The sequence below is a fragment of the Pyrgilauda ruficollis genome, unplaced genomic scaffold (genome assembly GCF_017590135.1).
Source record: "Pyrgilauda ruficollis isolate IOZ18807 unplaced genomic scaffold, ASM1759013v1 scaffold127, whole genome shotgun sequence".
Taxonomy (NCBI): Eukaryota; Metazoa; Chordata; class Aves; order Passeriformes; family Passeridae; genus Pyrgilauda; species Pyrgilauda ruficollis.
In genome coordinates, this window is record NW_024511099.1 from 826913 (window position 1) to 847597 (window position 20685).

The 20685-nt window shown below is 64.1% G+C and overlaps 4 protein-coding genes across 4 annotated transcripts; 3 read left to right on the forward strand and 1 right to left on the reverse strand.

The window, feature by feature from the left end:
• The first annotated feature begins 466 nt into the window (after window positions 1-466).
• On the forward strand, window positions 467-5530 carry SCRT2 (scratch family transcriptional repressor 2). Its single transcript, XM_041458274.1, has 2 exons — window positions 467-675; window positions 2806-5530. Exons 1-2 carry the CDS (start codon window positions 552-554, stop codon window positions 3510-3512), a joined length of 831 nt encoding a protein of 276 aa, XP_041314208.1. The 5' UTR covers window positions 467-551; the 3' UTR covers window positions 3513-5530.
• On the reverse strand, window positions 5163-6559 carry LOC121348575. The gene is made up of 3 exons (XM_041458273.1): window positions 5993-6559; window positions 5532-5857; window positions 5163-5366 (listed from the first exon to the last, which is right to left on the reverse strand). The coding sequence occupies exons 1-3, from the start codon at window positions 6441-6443 to the stop codon at window positions 5163-5165; spliced, it is 981 nt and encodes a 326-aa protein (XP_041314207.1). The 5' UTR covers window positions 6444-6559.
• SRXN1 (sulfiredoxin 1) lies at window positions 6455-8529 on the forward strand (the record flags this gene model as incomplete). Its single annotated transcript, XM_041458293.1, has 2 exons — window positions 6455-7168; window positions 7334-8529. Coding segments are annotated over 2 exons (918 nt in total), but the record flags the coding sequence as incomplete, so codon positions are not given.
• A 5629-nt stretch (window positions 8530-14158) lies between these two features.
• On the forward strand, window positions 14159-17018 carry TCF15 (transcription factor 15). The gene is made up of 2 exons (XM_041458275.1): window positions 14159-14771; window positions 16582-17018. Exons 1-2 carry the CDS (start codon window positions 14295-14297, stop codon window positions 16654-16656), a joined length of 552 nt encoding a protein of 183 aa, XP_041314209.1. The 5' UTR covers window positions 14159-14294; the 3' UTR covers window positions 16657-17018.
• Window positions 17019-20685: the final 3667 nt, after the last annotated feature.

Below are 20685 nucleotides of genomic sequence, written 5' to 3' on the forward strand. Positions count from 1 at the left end.
AAGGAAAGGAGAAAGGAACAAGAAGCAGGAACAGGGACAGGGATGAAGACAAGACAAGGGACAGGGGACAGGAATGGGGCAGGGGACATGGATGGGGACAGGGATGGGGATGAGGACTCCCGCCCGGCAGACCCGTTCTTCCCGGGCCCCGGGGACTGGCGGCAGGGAGACAAAGGCGGTGGGAGGCAGAGGCATGTGCCCCCCCCTCCCGTCTCCCCCCGTCCCCCTGTGTCCCCATTGTCCGTGGCCGGGGTGGGGGGAGGAACCAGGGGGAGGGACCAGGGACCCCACAGTGTCGTGATGCCCGGGGCACCCCGCGCTACCGGCGGCTCGGGGGGCTCTGGGGGGGCTCCGGGCGCGGCCGGGCGAAGCGGCCCCCTCCCCCCCCCCTGCCGCCTCCCCGCCCCTCGCACTCGCCTCCCCGCGCCTCTCCGTGCGCACCGCCGGGGCCGAGCGCCGGGGCCGGGGCGGGGGGGGGCCGGGGCCGGTGCGGGGCCCGGGGCCGGTGGCGGTGCCGGTACCGGAGGTGTCCAGCGCTGCCCGGCCCCGCCATGCCCCGCTCCTTCCTGGTGAAGAAGCTGAAAGCGGAGGCGTTCCCGGCCGCCGGAGCTCCTGCGCCCCCCTACGCCCCCCTGGAGCCCCCCTACACGCTGCCCGGCCCCGCCGCCGGCGATGGTGAGTGCGGGGCCGGGGGTCCGGAGGGGCCCCCCCGCCTCTATTGTCTGTGCGCCCGGCGGGGCACCGGGAAGGAGACACGGGGGGACGCAGGGCAGGACGGGGAGGGGGTCCCCGCGCTGTGTCCCGCGGCGGGCGAGGGGTGCGGGATGGGGTGTGTCATCCCTCGTCGTCGTCTTGTCCGCGGATCGGGGGCCACCGGCCGCTGCCGAAGTTGGTCCTTGGGGAAACATCCCCTGCGTGACAGCGTCAGCCCCGTGGGCAGCCCCGAGACCCCCCCGCCCGTGGGACACCGAGGTGGGCTCCTTCCCACGACAAGTTGGGGGGGTAAGAAGCGACCGGTCTGCGGGGGCGGCGGGGGGCGGCGGGGGGCGGCAGCCTCGCCGTGCCGGAGGGTTTCATTGTTCGCAGCGGTGCCCCGAGCCCCCGTGGGAGCGCGGGGGGGGCCGGCGCCGTCCGGGGCACGGGGAGCGGGGGGGAGACTAGGGGGTACCCCAGCAGCGGGAGAGATGCAAAAGGCTGGACTTGGGGTGACCGAGGTCCTTGGAATGCCGTCCTGCGGGGGAGCACTGGGGTGGGCTCGGAGTTCCCCGGGCTTGGCACAGCCCCACAACGGGGCAGCCCAGGCACCTGCCCAGAAAGAGGGGCTGGCCGTGGGTCGGGGGTCTGTTGCATAGGCTGGGGTGTTCTGGCTGCTCGTGGATTGGGAAACGGAGCTGGATGCGGGAATGGGCCTGATCCACACGCAAGCTAACATTGCCCAGCCGCTGCGGCACTTGTCCCCCCTTTTCTGGTGCTCCCCAGCCCTGGGTGGGCTTTTCCTGCCAGGGGCTGGGGTGCGAAGCCTGTCTGGTCTGGGGGTCCCCTGCTCCCCCCTATCAACCAGGAGCCGGTGGGGGAGGGATGTGCTGCAGCTGGGCAGAAGCTGCCGACGCTGCTCTCCTGGAAATAACCTTGCTGCATGCTCGGAGGCAGCGTGAGAAATTGCTGAGCAGAGCGCTTTCTGCACAGCCCGCGCTGTCAGCACGGCGCGGGGGACGGGGGGGCTCTGCCCCTGCCCCACACCCCCTCCCCACAGTAGGCACCGCTGGCCTCCACGGGACAAACGGCAGCAGTTGCTTGCCAAGGGGTCCCGTGGGTGCTGCCAGAGGCTGTGTGGATTTAGGGGATGCTCAGCTGCAGCTGTGGTGGGATGTCCCTGCTGCCCCATGGTGTGCATGGGTCAGCTCAGCTGTGCACTGACCCCAGGCCCCCGATAGCCCCTCTGTCACTGTCAGTGGGGTGAGGCCACTGAAGCAGCTTGCAACGACCGGTATGCACAAGACAGGGGATTGCTGGGACCAATCTGAGGGTCTTGGGGTGCCAATACCTCACCAGGATTGCTGGTCTGGGGGAAGGGGGCTGCACTGCTGCGACCTTTGTGTGACAGCACAGAGGGACAGGGACGCCAACGCAGCGCCCACTCTGACACAGGCTGGGAGACCCACATATGGAGCAGTGTCATGAGCAGACTTGCACCAATGTCACACGTGTGTGACACCAGTGGAGTGGTACCCGAGCCTGGCTCCACATCTGAGGGGCTGTGGGTCACTCAGTTTGGCAGGAGGCCAGGGACCCGGTGCTGCTGCCCTCCTGGTGCTGTCCCATCTCCAGGGGATAGGCCCTGTAGGGACAGCAAGGTGGGGGGCTTTCCCAGCCCCTTTGCTGAGGAAGGGGAACCTGGAGCAGCCTCATCCCCCTCATCCCGGCTGCCCACGGAGCGTAGCTCATTACCGGCATGGCCCCGGTGAACAATGAGCTCCCGGCACCGACAGCTGTCTGGCAGCTAATAGCCCCTGGGGGCTGCCCGCAGCCGGGGCAGGCGCAGCTGGACGTTCCGCAGCTCCATCCCCAGTTCCCATCTCAGGCAGCCCTGCGGGATGGGACCCATCCTGCTGACAGATGCAGACAGGAGCCAGGGCAGGACAATGCAGCTCTGGTGCTCAGTGGCTCAGCCAGGACAGGAACCAGTTTGTGGGGGGGACAACCCTGGTTCTGCACCTTCTATGGGAAATTTTAGCTTGTGGCTTTTTCCTGTCCCTGGTGAGGCTGCTCTGGAGGGACAATGACCCCACTGTGTTGTCCCCACAGGGTACCTCCAGCACTGCCTGGCGCCAGCCGGCTACGACACTGACAAGAAGCAAGGCCTGCCACCACCGCCACCAGACCCAGCCTACGCACCCGGCCACGAGGAGTACAGCGATCCCGAGAGTCCCCAGTCCAGCTTTTCCGCCCGCTACTTCAACGGGGAGGCCGCAGTGACAGACAGCTATTCCATGGATGCCTTCTTCATCACGGACGGGCGGTCGCGCCGGCGCAGCGAGAGCCAGCGCCGTGGCGGCCACCGCCACTCCTGCCCCGAGTGCGGCAAGACCTACGCCACCTCCTCCAACCTCAGCCGGCACAAGCAGACCCACCGCAGCCTGGACAGCAAGATGGCCAGGAAATGCCCCACCTGCGGGAAGGCGTACGTCTCCATGCCCGCCCTGGCCATGCACGTCCTCACCCACAACCTCAAGCACAAGTGCGACGTGTGCGGCAAAGCCTTCAGCCGGCCCTGGCTGCTGCAGGGCCACATGCGGTCCCACACCGGGGAGAAGCCGTTCGGCTGCTCCCACTGCGGGAAAGCCTTCGCCGACCGCTCCAACCTGCGCGCCCACATGCAGACCCACTCCGCCTTCAAGCACTACAAGTGCAAGCAGTGCGAGAAGACCTTCGCCCTCAAGTCGTACCTCAACAAGCACTACGAGTCCGCCTGCTTCAAGGGCTCCGAACACAGCTGTGCAATAGGGAACTAGCCCCCCAGGCCCTGTGGCACATCCCCATTCCCAATTTCATCCTTCTACCCAATCCCCATCCCCATCTCAGCCCATGCCCATCCCTATTCCCCTATACTTCCCATCCTATCCCCATCCCCATCCCCATCCCATCCCGGTCCCAGTCCCTGTGCCAGCACTCCTGCAGCTGCAGCCAGCTGGTTTGTTGCTGTGCTCAGACTGGAGGACACATCCCCACAGACTCACTCCCCATCTGCTCCCTGGGAAGGGGGTCCCCCATAGTGGGACCCAGCTCCTTTCCCCTGGGTCCCAGAGCCCCCCCGCAGCCAGGCAGGTCTCTCTGCGGGGGACTCACATGGGGACCTCTTCCTGACCCAGGAGAGACTTTCCTCCCCTAGCTTGTGACTTTCACCTCTATTTATTTAATTTATTACTATTATTTATTTAGAGCTGCTGCTTCTCTTCCCGGGGGATCCCGGGGGAGAAAAGACACTTTTCTGCTCCCCACTAGGAGCAAACCCTCCCCTTGACCCTAATCTTGATGAGACCATGGGCTGGTGTTCCTGCCAGCTCGGCAGGACTGATGGCCACTGAGGCTGACAGAGGGCAGGGCTGCCAGTCACCCTTGGAGCCTCGGGTCCCTGCAGCCCACCACACAGGGCACCCGGCTGCCCTCTGCCCCATGGCGCAGCGTTCACCCTGGCACTGCAGATCTGCAGCCCTGGAGTCAGGGGAAGAGCCAAGGGAGAAGCCAGGGGCTTCCAGCAGAGATCCACAGGACACGACCTCCGTTGGCTCCCAGCTTGGCCAGGCAAAACTGGCCCCTGCCACGGTGATGGGGAATAGCCCCCCCAGGCAGGTGCAGCCCCCCTCACCATGCAAAGGGCTGGGCTGGCAGCTGGGCTGGAGACCCAGCCCTGGGGCAGGTAGTACCCAAACCCCCAACCACCCCCCATGTATCCCCAGCCCCTTCTCCAGCCGGCTCCCGGCTCCCTCGCCATTGCCCCCCACCTGCACTCAGGAGGAGGGGGTCAGAGTAGCTGTAAAGTTTGGGTGAGTCTATTTAAATGTTCTTATTTATATTATTTATAACTTATGCTTTTCACTATTTATTTGTCAAGACTGGCCGGGCCATGCCAGCGCTGGCTCGCAGGAGGTGGCAGAGCTGCAGCAGAACTGCCGTGCCCAGGACACAGCCACGGTGACACGGACGGGGACAGGACCCCGAGAGCGGACTGTGTGGCGGGCACGGAGGCAGGAGGGCACGAGCTGGCCCGGCAGCCCAGGCTGCATGTCCTGCAAGCCTCCCACAAAGGCAAAGCCCTTCTCATTTGTCTTCCTTGCTTCCACGGGCTCCTGCTTTGCTCCGTGCCCCGCGCCAGCCCAGTGGGGACAAACCAGCCACTCTATGCAACCTCCCGGCGGAGCGCCCCCGCACCGGCCCCGGAGCAAGCGCCGCGCTCGGCATGCCGGAGCGGGGCCCGACCCACGCCTCCGCTTCCTACCTCGGGCCGCGAGTCGCCACAGCCCCATCACCCTGTGCCGGTCCCCAACACTTCGGGACTCAGCCCGGCACCCCGCGGGGCCGCACTCGCGCACCCCCACACCGTCTTCCTGCGCCGTCTTCCTCCCTGCACCGTCTTCCTCCCGCTGCCTCGGTGCCTGTGTTGGTCACGGGTTGAGTGGGGATGTCCCTGTCATGGTCCTCGCTGCCATGGCACGGTGACCACACATCCGCACCCCACAGAGGGGATGAGCATCGCCCTGGCCACGCAGGCACCCCACCGGGTTTCCCCCACGATGCCGGCACCGTTCCGCGGAGCACGGTGTCCTGAGGCCGGCAGGCTTGGAGCACTGCGCTGCTGCCCCTCTCTCCTGTAAATAGCAGATACTACAGCAATAATTTTCCGTGCATGATAGATTTTTTCTGCCAGGTTTTGTACACGCCAGCCCCAGTATGACAAGTCTACTGAGATCCGGCCACCCGCAGTATTACTTGTAATGCAATTCAGGGATATAAAAGGGATTTCTGCCACTAACCATGTGTCTTGGGGCATTTGTGTCGGCGGTGGCAGGTGGTGGCACACGAGCTGCCACCCTGCCCATCCCACGGTGCCCTGTGCCCACGCCCGCTCCTGGGCTGGAGCATCGTGGAGAGAACTGCCCCAGAGAGAGGGGTGATGTCCTGGCAGCACGATGGGAACGGGTGGCTGAGGCACCCTGAGCATTCCACGCTGCCCACGTGGCCCTGCCAGCCCTCCAGCCAGTGGGCAGCAGCCAGACAGCCCCTGCTGTGACAAGGAGGGGTGACGGTGCCACCCTGCTCGTGAGAGCGCCGGGAGCTGTGAGCGCGGCAGAGCGCTGACCTGGAAGTAAAGCGGCGTGTGAAATCCCGGCAGCGGGCGCAGAGCCCGGCGGGCAGCCCGGGAAGGGCGCCGGTAATGCTCACACACCCCCGGGGCACGGGATGGGGAGGATTCTGTGAGCAAATTTGAACTCGCCAGTGATGACAACGCAGTAGAGCCCCTGCTCCCAGGGGCAGATAGGCATTCCTGCTCCCCACCCCTCTTTCCTCATCCTTTCCCAGATGTGGGTGCCAGTGGGGGAAGGCAAATTATTTTTAGCATCCAGCTTGTCAGCACAGACCGAGCTGAGCCCTGGGCTCCCGGTGACATCAGTACAATCTTTCACCCGCAAAGTCATTGGCAGATTCACCCTGCAAGAAACTAATTCCAGAACCTCACAAAACCATCCCTGACTATCAACTGCAACCTTCTGAGTCAGCTCTGGGGCTGAGGACCCTCCATGACACCAGGGAGCCAGGGTGAGGGCACTGGGAGCAGCCATCCCCTGGCATCGTGTCCCTGCTGTGGATTCAGGGTGTCCCGGTTGCAGCAGCCAGAAGGGTGGGAGACCCAGTTCCTCCCGGGAGCCTCTCCCTGTTTGGAACATTGGTCTGAAGAAACGACCTAGAAAGACTCAGGGCTGAAGTTCTTCGGTGCCTGCCCAGCTGCGGGGCACCACTGCTCAGCTCTGCAGTTGTTTCACTCCTGATCTTCCTCACTGTGGACCCCGTAGGTGTCAGCGCAGCAGGGAGGGGGCTCTGGGCTGGGGGTGTGTTCCTGCTACAGCCAGGTGGGCGGGGGGCATATCCCACCTCTCAGCTGCAGGATGACCCTTTGGGCCCCGTCCAGGACAGGTGGGACCCGAGACCCCCAGGGGGCAGGGCAGGGATCCCAGCACACCCGGTGGGGAGCTCAGCTGCCGCATGCCCATGGGAAGGACGAGCCCAGGGCAGCCCTGACCGCAGGCTCTCCGGAGCAGGCAGCGGGCCAGCCGGCTCTGGCACCCGGCCCGGAAGTCTGTCCTGCCCCTTCACTGTGACTCTGCAAAACAGTGGGGCGGAGGCCGTGACGATGACGATGGCCGGGCAAGGAGGAAGTAAAGGGGCACGGCTGGGCGCTGCACTGCTCGGGGCACAGCGGAGGGCTCGGCTGAGCACGACAGAGGAAAGCCAAGGCCGGCCGGCAGCCACAGCCATGGCAGAGGCTGAGGACAGGAGCATCCATACCCAGCACATCTCGGCCGTGCACAACGTGCCCATGCGGGTCCTCATCCGGCCCATCCCGGCACAGCTGGAGCCGGGAAAGGTGCAGAGCCTGATGGAGACCCTGCAGGTGAGCACTGCCCTCGGGAAGCAGAGGGAGCCCCTCCTGCACCCGTTCAGGGGCACTGCTGGGGAAGCCGTCAGCACCCAAGCCCTGGCACAGTCCGCTCGGGGGGTGTCGGGAGGCTGGGAGTGCCGGGGTGTGTTGCTCTTGGGCGTCTCTTCCCCTTCCCAGGAGGATCCCGAGCGGGTGCCCCCCATCGACGTGCTCTGGATCAAAGGCAGTGAGGGCGGCGATTATTTCTACTCCTTCGGGGGCTGCCACCGCTATGCTGCCCACCAGGCACTCCGCCGGGAGACCATCCCAGCCAAGATCATCCCCTCCACCCTCAGCGACCTCCGTACCTACCTCGGCTCCTCCACGCCTCACCTGCGCTAGCCCAGCACCCCGAGGATGCCCAGCAGCCCCTTCTATCCCTGTTGGTTCCGACCCGCGAGCCCTCGGTGAGGATGTGGTCGGCGTCCCCAGCCCTGGGGAGTCCCCATGGTCCCTCCAGCCGGGATGAGGCGAGAGTCCCCCAAGACTTGGAGGGTCCCCGGGGTCCCGGCAGCCGGGATGGGTCGGGCTCTCGCCGGTACCGGGAGGTGCCCGGCGGGGCCAGCAGGTGGCGCTATTGTGCCGCGCTGCGCCGCCGGAGCGACCGCGCGGACCGGGACGGGACGGGAGGAACCGGGACGGGATGAACCGGGACTGGACGGGATGAACCGGGACGGGAGGAACCGGGGCGGGAGGAACCGGTACGGGTTGAACCGGGACGGGACGGGAGGAACCGGGACGGGAGGAACCGGGACGGGACGGGATGAACCGGGACGGAACGGGACGGGACGGGACGGGATGAACTGGGACAGGATGAACCGGGACGGGACGGGACGGGAGGAACCGGGGCGGGACAGGATGAACTGGGACGGGATGAACAGGGACGGGACGGGATAAACCGGGACAGGAGGAACCGGGACAGGATGAACTGGTTGGTGTGGGATGAACGGGAGCACGGCGCAATCGGGAATAGATGAACCATGATGGAACAGGCCAAACCGGGGCACATCTCAACCGAGAATAGCTGAACCGGGATGGAATGGGCTTAACCGGGGCATGGCTCAAGCGGGAATGGCTGAACCGGAGCACACTGGAACTGGGACAAGTCACAGCTCATTCGGGGCACAGCTGAACTGGGAAGGGGTACAGGCAAACTGGGACACAACAGAATCAGGACACAGGGAAGAGACACAGCCGGCCTGGCATGGCCAGTCCCCAGCCCTCCCTCAGCGACTCTGGGCTCACCAGTGGTCTCAGTCTCTGTGGGGAATATCTCCAAAATCCTGTGCTGGTGGCAGCCACTGCTGCACCTGGAATAAAGATGATCAAAACCCCTGCAGCTCCTTGGCGTGGTGCTAGAGGGTGCTGAGGTAGGGAGCAGGGATGCAGTGGTCCAACATGGCACAGCACGGCACAGCATGGTGGCCTGGCAGCAGCAAGAGCAGTGGCTGTGGGCACACGGAACAAGGACAGATGCTTTGCAAGGGGATGGATGTTCTGCAAGGGACTGGATGCTGTGCTGAGGGATGGATGCTGTAGCAGGACAATGTTCTGCCAGCCCACCCTGCCATAGAGCTGAATTCAGGGTCAGTTCTGCCCAGCTGTGGGGGCTCATGTGGTCCTGCCATGCTGGGATGCTGTCATTTCTGCAAGCACCACGTTGTCACCCCACGTGCAGCCTGGAAAAACCGCCCCGAGCATCCCCTGGGCATCCCAGCATCCCTCTAAACCGAGAGCCTCCATCCAGGGAGGGGAAAGGCCACTGAGTCACTCACCAGGCCGTGAGTCAGCAGAAGGACTGGGACTGCGGCCGGACACTTCTGCCCCATCAGCCATGCTCCTCCCGGAAGGCATCCTGTTCCCTAGGGCAGAAACGGGCTGGGAGAGGAGGGCACGGCCGGGTCGTTTGCATGGCAGGAGCTGGCAGAGCTGGCATCGGACGGGGCACAATTTACCCATGCCTCCACCTTTCCGCAGGATCCGCTGGGGAGGAAGAGCAGGGTGGGCTGGGGGTGCCGGGTGAGGGGAAGGGACCGGAGGGAGACTCCGGCGCGGCAGAGCTGCATGTGCCGCATGAAAGCAGCTGTGTGCCGGGAGGAAACCCTGCAAGCACTCACGGAGAGCAGCCCTGGCCCGCGGCTCCCTGATGGGCCATAAATTTCTCCTCAGAATTGTGGCGTGCTAAAAAGTTTCCTCTTGTTAGAGAGCAGGGGGGGTGGAGGGAGGAGGTGGCAGCTCCTGCGGCAGCTCCTGGGGCAATGTGGACATTTCCAGAGTGCACCCAAACGGGTGTCCCATGGCAGGGACTGATGTCTGCCTATATCCTGTGTGCCCCCACTGCTGGGCATCTCACATGAACGCTGTTTGCCCCACCCTCCCAGACTTGTGCCCCTCATCCCTTGGATAAGAGGCAGCTCAGCAGAGCTGGGAATTCCACAAAGTGGGAATGAACTGAGGCTGCCCAGATCCTGCAACTCCCGCAAGCCATGGAGCCTTCTTCCAGCTGGGAAGCCTGCTGCAGGATCTGCTTTTCCAGCTTACCATGCCCTGCAAACAGTGCCAAAGGTCCGTGCCAGTCCCAGGGTGTCCTGACATCACTCCCAGGGCTCCCTGACACCGGAGCTGTGTCCAAGGTGCTGCGTGAGCATCTCCAGGGCTGACTGTGCATCCATGGGGCTGGCATGGTGTGGGCAGTGGGAGCTGGTCCCCAGCTGGGGCTACTGGTGCCACAACCCCCTGGCTGGCACAGGAATGGGTCTCTGCAGAGCCCTGATTGCCTCCATCCATCCATCCTCCACCTGTCCCCCTTCCCTCTGCCTGACCCGCGGGGTCTCTGGTGTTGCCGGCTGACAGCCGATCCGGCTGCCTCCAATCCATTCGTTCCAGGGCAGGAACAAAGGCTCTTTGTGGGCTCCCCCCAGCCCGGGCCGGGTGGGGGGGGGGGTCCCAGCTCCGGAACTGGGACAGACTTCCCCGTGCGACAGGCGTGTAATGCCTTCCAGACCAGCAGCCCCGGCCCTCAGGTACAGCCCGGGGGGCAGGGGGGGCCTGGTGCTTCCCACACTGCCTGGAGACCCACCAGGTCACCCTGGTACAGCCCTGATCCAGGAAAATGGGGAAACTCTCCAGTTCCCCAAAATGTTTCTCGATGCCCAGTCCCCATGGCACTCACTGCTCCTCCTCACTCAGGGGGCTCCAGGGGCTCCGGGGGCTCCCAGTGTTGGGGAGCAGGGATAGACTCCCCTGGGATGAGATCCCTGCCTCACTGGGCTCAGCTGGACTCAGACACGGTGTGTGCCCAGCTGGACAGGACTGTGCATTTGGGATGGGGCAGCTCCCAGGCCTGTGGCCTCACTGGCCTGAGCACCCTGAAACTGGGGAGCCACAGGCAGAGGGGTCAGTCCTGGACATCCCCCAGTGCCAAGGTCTGGTCAGGGGCTGTGGGCTTAGGGCACGGAGTAGTATGGGATGGGGTAGGATGGCATGGATGGGTTGTGATGGGATAGGATGGGACATGATAGGACAGGGTGGGATGGGATGGGAGAGGGTGGGGTGGAGTTGAATGGACCAGTCCAGCACTGCTTCATTAGGGCTCAGCAAGGTCAGGCCCAGTGTCCTGGTGGCCACATGTTCCAGCCCTGCTGTGGGTCTGGAATCCATTTGCCTCGCCGGCCGTGGTGTTTTCCCAGCAGGGCTGGAGCATTCCCATGGGGCCGGGGGCAGCCCTGGCCCCTGCCCCATCTGCTCCCTGTTTATTTTCTTACACTTAAGTATCACCTCCAAGATAAACACTCCCTGGTGTGGGGGGCAGGGGGCATTTCTCTGGCAGCAGAGGCAGGACCCAGCCCTCAGGGTGCCCAGCACCCTGAGCCCACGATGCCCACCGAGCAGGAGGTGCCTGGTTGGACTGGAGTCAGGGCTGCAAGCCAAGCTCAGGCCATGTCCCCTCCATGCTGTATATCCCATGCAGTGTGCCGTGGATGCCTGAGCCATGCCTGGTGCTACCCTCTGCCCAGGGGTCAGTTAGTTGGCTGCATCAGCTGTGAGGCTAAACCGTGTCCTGGCACCCACTCAAGCTGGCAGAAGGTTTGTGATGCCTCAGCTGCATCTTGCACTGCCTGGCTGAGTCAGAGCCCAGGCCACAGTGCTGGGGAGCTGAGGGGGCCCAGGGGCTCATGCCCTGTACCAGATGCCTGCCAGGCAGCACAGGAAAACCTGGCTGCTGCCACACGTCCTCCTGCCCCGCAGCCACAGCATCCGCAGGCAGCTGGACAGGCAGGGAGCCGGCAGCGTTCCCTGCTTCCCATGGCTCCTGCTGCTCTCCCAGCCAGGGATGACAGCTCCTGTCCATCCATCCTTTTGTGTGCAGCATCTGGCAAGGTGGTGGTCACACATACACATGTCTGTGCCAACATGGAGGTGTCACTGCAGCAGCAGGTGGTGGCATTTGGGGTTTACGTGGCACCCACAGGAACACATCCACATCCATGTGCAACTGCACAAACACAGGCACACAGCCATATATTCACATATATTCCTGTGCACACCCTATGCACACATCTATGCATGCTTGGATGTACAGATGTGTGCAGCTGCACACCCCCACACACACTCGTGGGCACACACATGTGCTGTCCCCACCCCACATCTCCTGTCTGCTGCTCCTTCCCTGCCTGTGTCGTGCCATGCTCCAGACCCCACAGGCCACCAGCACCCCACACCTGTCCCTGCCCCCCAGAAAAGCCCTGGGGCAGTTTGGCTGGGTGTGGGGATTGGGTGACCCCCCCAGCCTGTCCCTGTCAGCTGGAGGCCATGTGTGGGACGTGCAGCTGAGTACACAGCCCCTGCCATCCATCTTACCACCTGTCAGAGCCAGGGGCTGCTGTGGACCCCCAGCCATGGCTCAGCAAGGCTCTGGGGTGAGAGGGGGGCAGAGTGAGGGTTCCCCTCTCTGTCCAGGCACCTGCCTTCTCCCTGCCTGTTCCCTGCCTGCTTCCTGCCTGTCATGCCGAGGGCCTGCCCTTCCCCAGCTTTGCCCCTGGCACTGCCTGCACGTACCCTTTTGTGGGGGCCTGCTCTTGGCAAATGCTACAGAAGGTCGGGGTCCCTCATGGGGACTGATGCATGGTGAGAGCTGTCAGTGCAGACACAGTGCAGACCCCTGCCCATCCTCACCCCAGGAGGATCCGTGCCCTCTTGCTCAGCCCTGTATGTCCCCAGCCCCTGGTGTGGCCCTGCATGTCCCCTGCTCCAGTGGGACCCCTGGCCCTTGGTGCAGCCCTACATATCCCCAGCCCCAGCAAGACCACCAGCCCCAGCCCATCCCTCTGCCCCCCACTGTGATTTACAGGCTCTGCACAGGCAGACAAATGGTGAAGGAAAACAGGGCGGGGGTCCCGCCAGCCGGGGGCTGCCTGTGCCCTGCGGGGGGCAGAGGGGCCGTTTGCTCACAGCCAGCAGGGTGGGAGGCAGTGAAGCGGTGCCTGTGCCAGGCAGCACAGCTGCCCCTGTCATGGTCCAGGAGCCACAAACCCTGGAAGCACTAGGAGAGCCCATGGGGGGACCCAGACCCCAGAAGCCATACCACAAGCTGCAGTCCTGCAACCTGCTTTTGGCCATGGGGCACTGAGGAACATGATGCCACCCCATTCCATGGCCCCAGGGCACCCCACTGACCACCTCACCGGGGTGTTGGTGATATCCCAGCTGCATTCCATGGCCACAGTCTCAGCCCTGGCAAGCCTCCAAGATTCTCCCCAGCCATCCCTCTCTGGCTGTGGAGCTGCTGGACAGTGGGGACTGCAGCTGGCACTGCCAAGTCTCCCAGCCACATCCCCAGCAGCCCTGGGGCCATCTGCCAGGAGACAGGTCCTGCCCTCCACATGTTTTTGCTGCTTGACCTGCATCATGCCTGGAGCATCATGGAGGAGGAGGAAGGGGAGGAAGGCAGGCAGGAAGCCTCCTGCCTGCTTGGTTCATCTGGCTACCCCCCTGCCTGCTCCTGGGAGGGTTGGGCTCAGGGCTGGGGGTCCTGCATTGACCTCTCTGGTGAGGAGGAGCAGGGCCATAGTCTATGGCATTGAGTGCCAAGGGGAATGACAAGGAGCAGCAGTCAGGATGGGGGGCAACCCTAGCCCTTCCCAGGACACCGGTGATTCCCGCTGCTGCCAGCTCATCGCTCCCCTCTCAGGAAAAGACTCTGTGTTTCCACTGCCGGCACACACCTTCCTCCTGGGCGGGAGGAAATGCTCCTGGCAGCGCTGCCGGCAGTGCTGCCCGTGCCTCTCCACGTCTCCCTGTCACCTCCCATGGTGGGCAGGCACGGTGCCAGGCCCCAGGAACAGAGGAGCAAGGAGTGCATCCTTGGGGGCTGCCTGCCCTTGCTGCTCCCTAAGTGCTCTGGGCATCCTCCTGGGCACAGACCGTGTCCCAGGGGGGCATGGCAGGGTGTGGGCAGCAGCATGTCCCCCACTGGCATTCCTCTGATAAACAACCCTGGCACCGCACCAGTGCCACCCGCTCCTGGTTGCCTTCCTCATCCCAGCTCCTGTGCCCCAGGTTCATCTCATGCCACCCTGTGCAGGACCCAGGGCTGGCAAGGGACAGCCAGGCAGGGGCTGGGGACACGCTGCCTGTGCGCTGACTGTGTGTGACATTGCTCTGCAGATGCCAGAGGCCATGGCACAGGGAGCACTTGTCAGGCAGTGGCCCTGGCACTGCCACGGCTCAGTCACCACCGTGGGCATGACCTGGGGTCGAGGTGCCCGCAGCCAGGCCAGCGTGCCGGAGCGGGGCCAGGCCGGTGGCCAGAGCCAGCACTGGCTCCGAGGGCTGGGGTGAGGACGCTGGCCGCTGGCCACCGGCCGCTGGCCGGAGCTCGGGGGGCCGGCTGGGGGTGGGCTCCGGAGCCAGCCCCTCCCAGGCCGTATAAATCCCGATTCCCCCTGCAGACAGTGTCCCAGCCCTGCTCAGCTGCCGCAGCGGAGCAGCAGCGGGAAGGCGTCCGGAGCCGCCGTCGCAGCTGTGCCGGCGGGGGAAGGCTCCCCGCAGCCCGGGGGGTGCCCCCAGCGGGGCCGGGGGTGCGGGCGGGCACCCCACCATGGCCTTCACCATGCTGCGCCCTGTGGCCGCCCGCGTGCTCTACCCCGACCTCAGCATGCTCTCGGAGGACGAGGAGAACCGCAGCGAGAGCGACACGTCGGACCAGTCGTTCGGCTGCTGCGAGGGCGCCGAGGCTCGCCGCAAGCTGCCGCGGAAGCCGGGGCCGATGGTGATGGTGAAGCAGAGGCAGGCGGCGAACGCACGGGAGCGGGACCGGACCCAGAGCGTCAACACGGCCTTCACCGCCCTGCGGACCCTCATCCCCACCGAGCCGGTGGATCGGAAGCTGTCCAAGATCGAGACCCTCCGCCTGGCCTCCAGCTACATCTCCCACCTGGCCAACGTGCTGCTGCTGGGCGAGGGCTGCGAGGACGGGCAGCCCTGTTTCAGTGCCATCTATGGCGCCAAGGGCGACCTGGACAGCAAACAGCCCCGCAGCATCTGCACCTTCTGCCTCAGCAACCAGCGGAAGGGGGTGAGCGGGGCTCTGGGATGGGTTAGGGTTCTTCCTCTCCTTACTGGCCTGAGTGGGGCAGGAGGCTCAGCATGTCTCCAAGGGATGGGGGGCAGCAGACCCTGCCTGGGCTGAGCGGGGCAGGAGACTTGGCATGGCTCAGTGAGAACCACGGCTTCTGGCTCCAGCTCCCACTGGAGGTTTTGGCTGCTCCTGGCCAAATCCTGCTTGTAGCCACACGCCTACAGCTCCTGCTCACGTCAGAGGGCTGGGCTGCTCCCCCACGTCCATCCGGGCTGGGAGGTCTCAGGGGTTAAACAGTCACCCCAGAGCTGGCATTGGTTGTCCCAGGGGGAGCTTAGAGTTCACTGGCTGACCTCTTCTCCATCCCAATCCCCATTCCCATCCCCATCTCCATCCCCAACCCTGCCAGCCCACTAGCACTGCAGCAGGGCCACTCCAGCACCTCCCTGATGTGATGAGGACAGGAAGAGCCCAGCAGACAGCCCCCGAGGGGGCCCAGACAGAGTTCCCCATGCCGTGTTCCCATGCAGGGTCTGCTGGCAGCACTGGCACAGCTCCCACACGGCTGAGCTGGGCCATGGCAGAGCACCCCTGCCCAGCCATCAGCTGATTCCCCCCAGCACCCTGTGGCTCAAGGGGCACCTTTCCTGTGGTGAGCCCACCCTGCTGGCCATGCCGGGGTGTGCTTGACCCAGGAATAGCTGTGCAGGATATGGGGTGCAGGGTGAGGGGCTGGAAGCTGCCCGACCTCTTGGACATCCCTTGGCAGGGCTGCGAGCAGGGGCTGCTGTACTTGCCACTGTCCCCACAGACACTCAAGATGTCCCTTGTGTGACCCAGGCAATACAGCCATGGGTCACACTCCAGCCCTCAGAGCTTTTTCACATTTTGCTGCTCCATTTTTAATCATTCCCCTGCTCCTGCCGCCCCCCTCAGTAGCCTCTCCAGCCCTCCTGGGGTCTTCCAGCCCTGGTCCCTGGCAGAGCTGGAATCATCTGGGCTGCTTCCTGGGGCTGGAGCCAGGGGTCTGGCACAGTGCTGGACCCCCCCAGGGGACCCTGTGGAGGCACTGGGGCTGGGAAACTCCTGCTGGAGGGCAATGGGGGGAGCTGGGTTGGGATCTGACTCTGCATCCCAGCCCTGAGGCTGGTCTGGAAAGGGGTTGTACAGGGCTGGAAATGGGCAGGGCTGGAAATGGGTTGTGCTGTGCTGGAAGTGGTCTGGAAATGGGCTGTACTGGACCATGCTTGGCTATGCAAGGCTGGAAATAGGCTGGGTTGGAACTGGGCTCTGCTGATCCATGCTGAGTTATACTGGAATGTTCTGGGCTAAATCTGGACCATGCTGGTCTGTGCTGGGTTATACTGGGCAGTACTGGGCTGATATTGTTCTCATAAACTGCGAGGTAGAGCTGAGTCTCCCCATCCCCGTTTGGACTCTGTCAGGGCTGTGGATCTGTCTGGGGCCATGTGTCTGTCCTGGGGTGCTACTGGCCCTTGCCACAGGTCTGAGCCCTGCAGTGCTGAGCAGCCATGGGGGCTGTGTCCTGCAGGGTGACAAGGCCAAGGGGGACCCACCTTGGAGGGCTCCAGCACAGCACCCTCAGCCACACACTCAACCACTTGTCAGGCATAGCCCCATCTCTCTGTCCTCTCCAGGCAGCACAGAGCCACCCCAGGACTGAGCCACTGGCCATCTCACAGCGGGTCCCCATGGAGGAGTCGGTGTGGTGGGCAGTGGGCAGGAGCGGGGTGCCCCCCACCCAGACACGCCATGGTACCTGCAGCTCTCCCTCCTCTCTCTGCAGGGCAGTCGGAGGGACCTCGGGGGCAACTGCCTGAAGGTGCGAGGGGTGACGCCCCTGCGAGTGTCGCGGAGATGAGCCGGGCTCCGGCAGCACCCACCTGACACAGCGGCACAGGCAGACAGAGCCCGCACACGCCAGCCCAGAGACCGCAGCGGGGAGGGAGGGAGCTGCTCACCTGAGGTGGCAGCGGCCGAGCCCAGGCTGGCACCACACCAACACTGGCCCTGGAGCCGGCAGTGGGGCGGGAGGACGCTCCCGTGGCCCAGGCTGCCCACGCGGGGCAGGGCCGGGGAGGGGGGTCCCCGCGCCCCGGGGCTGGACTGGAAGGGGCCTATGTGCAGCCGGCGTCGAGGCGCTCCGGGGGGACAGTGTCGTGGCCCTGGGGATGCTGGTTGTGCACGTGCAGCCGCTTGGAAAATAAAACCTTATTTTTCTGATGGGCCAGTGCCTGCCTGTCACCCCTGTGTGGGGTGAGGTGGGGTCCCCAAGATGGCTCTGGGCCCCCAGTCCTGCACTGATGGTCGGTGCCACTGGAACCAGTGTGACCATCCCAGCCTGTGCCACAGTGGGATTCACATGGGTAAGACCCCTGGGTGAACTGTCCCTGTGTCCCCAGGCCCTGAGGACAGCTTTAGCCCCACAAAGAAGTGCAGAAGTCCCAAGGGGTCAGTGCCATGCCATGGGATGGGGATGGCACTGCCAGCCCCCTGCTGCAGGCACGTGTGCCCAAGTGGTGGGTCAGTGTTGGTGTGACTGCTTTTGTGCCCTGCCCTCCACCTGGGACATCATGACTGGCGCGATGTTGCTGTTACTGCAACTGCCACCGTTGCCACTGCTGCCACCAGCACGACTGTCCTGCTGTGACTGCCACTGCCACCACAATGGCCATGCAGAGCCTTGTACAGTGGGGCTGCAGGCAGCAGCACCTGCACGGGGTCAGGTGGGGACATGTGGGGTTCCCAGGCCAGATCCCCACATGGGATTCTGCTGGAGGGGGCTGGACTGGCTGGGCGGTGCGGATAGCTGAGCCTGGGAATGGTGCTGTGCCGGGGCTGGCGGCTCCCAGGGGCCAGCGTGTCCCACGGAGCAGAGGCAGCTGTGGATGGGGCAGCTGGGGGCTCCCCCCAAGGGCTGAAGAACTGGAGCTGCCCTATCTCCCCAGGGTCCTGGAGCCTGGAGCAAGGGGAGCACGCTGGGGGTCCCACTGGAGCCTGCCCTGGGCAGGGGCTCTGTTGGGAGCCCACAGCACCTCTTGGCCCCCTGCTCACCGAGGTGAGCCTGCCCCGGGCTCCCTCCCCCGGGTTTGATTTATGGAGCTGACAGCACGGTGCAGCTGTGAGAGCTGGTCCCAAGCAGGGACCGGGGTGGGTGGGAGAGGTTTGTTCTCAGCGTGGCTAATGTGTCCCAGACCCCAATAAACAGCCGTGAGATTCTCCAAACAGCCCAGGACACAGAATCCCTGCCCCTGGGTTTATCGGGGGGCAGGGGCCGTGGGGGATGCTGTGCTCTGCAAACAACCCGACCCGCACATAAAAGGGGACTGTCCTCGTGAAGTAGTGGCTCTGGAGCCCCCCAGGGGGTCAGCAAGGGCTGGTGGTCCCAGTGCTGGGGGCACAGCAGGTCCCAGCACTGAGTGTATAGGTCCCAGTACGTCCCAGGGCTGAGCACCAGTGTTCCAGGATGTCCCAGTGCCAGCAACTGGAGCCTCAGCAAGCTCCAATATGAAGACCATGAGCCCCAGTGAACCCCTGCACAGGAGCTGTGCATGCAGTCCAGTGCCAGAGACTGGGGCCCTAGAAACCTCCAGTATAAAGGCAATGCATCCCAGTACAGCCCAGTGCAGAGGCTGTGGGATCCAGCATGTCTCAGTGCTAGGGCCATGGATGTCACCACACCCCAGTGCCAAGGAGGCACAATGACCCCAGAGCAAGCTCCAGTGTAACAGCCCTGGATCCCAGCATGTACTAGTCCAGAAGCTGGGCACCCAACAACATCCAGTGCTGGGCTTGTGGATTCCAGCACATCCCACTGCTGAGGCTATGGATCCCAGCACATCCCAGCACTGGGGCCAAGGGTCCCAGCATGTCCCAGTGACAAGCCTGTGGGTCCCAGTACATTCCAGCCCCTCCCAACACCGTGAGAGGGAAACGGTGACTCAGAGCTGCCGGGCTGGTGGGAGCCGGGTGCCCCTTTGCCCCGTGTGGGGTGAGCGCTGTGGCCACCGATCGCTCCCGGCCACCGCCGGCGCCCCGGCAGCCGCAGCCCTGCACCGAGCTCAGCCACGCTCCCCTCCCATCCTCTCCCCTTCCTGCGTGCAGACACCCTTGGAAAGGCTCTTGGCCGCTTTCTCTGAGACAGGAAGGTGTCCCCGAGTCTCAGGAAGGAAAAACACTCAGTGCTGAACCCACAAAGACCGTCTCTGAGGGGCCAGGGCTGGAGAGGCTCCAGGCCTGACATCACCTGGGAACTGGAACCAGAACCGCAGCTGCACTCCGCGCCTGGTATTTTTTTTTTTTTAACTTGTGTTTTTAAACTTTCTTTTTATAGATTTTTATTTTATTATTTATTTTCCCCTTTCCCTTCTCCATTCCCTCCCAAATATTTCAGCCTCCCCGCAGGCAGGCCAGCCAGGCTGGAATGCAGCAGGGCTGCACCCGCGGGTGCTGGGAGCTGCCTTGCTGCTGGGATGGATGAGGCTGGGTCTGGCCAGGCAGGAGCTGCTGGATCCATGGGCAGGGGTCAGGCTGGGGCTCACCCCCCGTGACAGGGGCCAGGACCTGATAGCCCCTGGTACTGCTGTGCACCAGTGCTGCTGGAAGGGGATCCAGGGCCTAGCAGGGACACAGGAGGGTCAGTCTGGCCATGGGGTGTGGGAGGACAGAGGGCAGAGGGGTCAGGCAGAGCCCGCAGTCCGTGGGCAGCGCTGCTTTCCCGACACACCGCCCCCAGGACGGGGCTGTGGAGTCAAACCATGTCTGAGTCTGAGTCAGCGGAGCAAGAGGAGCCAGACAGGGATAGAGGACACAAAGACAGATTTTGGGCCCAGGATCCAGCCCTACTCATTCCTCGTCCTTTGGCAACAGCTTTGGGTGCTGCCTGACCCTCCCTGGGCTTCCCCCAGAGTGGAGGCTCATGATAAAGACCCCAGTGCATCCTGGAGCAAAGCTCAGTTGCCTGTTGCCTGAGGAATCCTCCCTGTGACAGTGACAGCCATCAACTGAGTGTCCCAGGTCACTCTGAGCCCTGTCAGATGTGGGGTGAAGGACTGGGAAGGGAGCCCCAAGGTCTAGATGGCACTGAGTGGAGACAGTGTGACACATCCCTGCTGCCCAGGGCAGGGTGGAGAGAAGGATCAGGGAGGGATGGGATGGGATGGGATGGGATGGGATGGGATGGGATGGGATGGGATGGGATGGGATGGGATGGGATGTCAGACCATCCAGGTGGTCCTCCAGGTGGAGGTGCTGGGCAGTCTCTGCCTCTCCATGCCAGCAGACCCAGACTGGCATCCTGCCAGGGTCCCTGGGGAAGAAAACAGGCAAAGGGTCTGCCTGAGACCCCCAAGACACCTGGCAGATCCTCACCATCACGAGGGATGCACGGCAAGAATGCCCCAAGGTCCCACATATCCCAGGGGTGCAGCGGGCATTGCTGCAGGGCTGCCACGTCCCCCCCATGCACAGGAGCCCTCGGAGCTGTTCACCCTGCTGGGACCTCGTGCCAGCTGCGGTCCCTGGGGACACGGGCCCGGCAGCAGGGACAGGGTGTGAGGCCGTGGCGCGGGGTGAACACCAGGTTAATCTCCCGCTGGAGCTTCCCTCTGCAAACAATAAGACAATGCCCGGCCGGGGCCGCCTGCGTAACCAGCGGCGAGGAGGGGAAGTTGTAATATTTGGATTTAGCCCTCAGTAAATTAAGGAAGAAAAAGGAAAAAACGCTGGGGGTAATCAGAGCAGGGCTGGCCCCGTGCCCTGCCCCATGGCCAGCAGCCCTGGGGGCTCAGCTCAGCCTGTGGGCAGCAGGTGAGCAGGGCCAGAGGCTCTGAGTCACTGAGGCCAGGCATGGCTGGGAGAGGAACATGTCCCTGAAGGCCAGGCAGGGGAC

Bases quoted from the DNA above. Each gene is read 5' to 3' on its own strand.
- SCRT2 (XM_041458274.1), top strand. From the start codon at position 552: ATGCCCCGCTCCTTCCTGGTGAAGAAGCTGAAAGCGGAGGCGTTCCCG. The intron at 676-2,805 runs GTGAGTGCGGGG...TTGTCCCCACAG, and splicing joins CGGCCCCGCCGCCGGCGATG to GGTACCTCCAGCACTGCCTG.
- TCF15 (XM_041458275.1), top strand. From the start codon at position 14,295: ATGGCCTTCACCATGCTGCGCCCTGTGGCCGCCCGCGTGCTCTACCCC. The intron at 14,772-16,581 runs GTGAGCGGGGCT...CTCTCTCTGCAG, and splicing joins TCAGCAACCAGCGGAAGGGG to GGCAGTCGGAGGGACCTCGG.
- LOC121348575 (XM_041458273.1), bottom strand. From the start codon at position 6,443: ATGTTCCAAACAGGGAGAGGCTCCCGGGAGGAACTGGGTCTCCCACCC. The intron at 5,858-5,992 runs GCGAGTTCAAAT...CTTTACTTCCAG, and splicing joins CTACTGCGTTGTCATCACTG to GTCAGCGCTCTGCCGCGCTC. The intron at 5,367-5,531 runs GTTAGTGGCAGA...TGCTATTTACAG, and splicing joins CAAATGCCCCAAGACACATG to GAGAGAGGGGCAGCAGCGCA.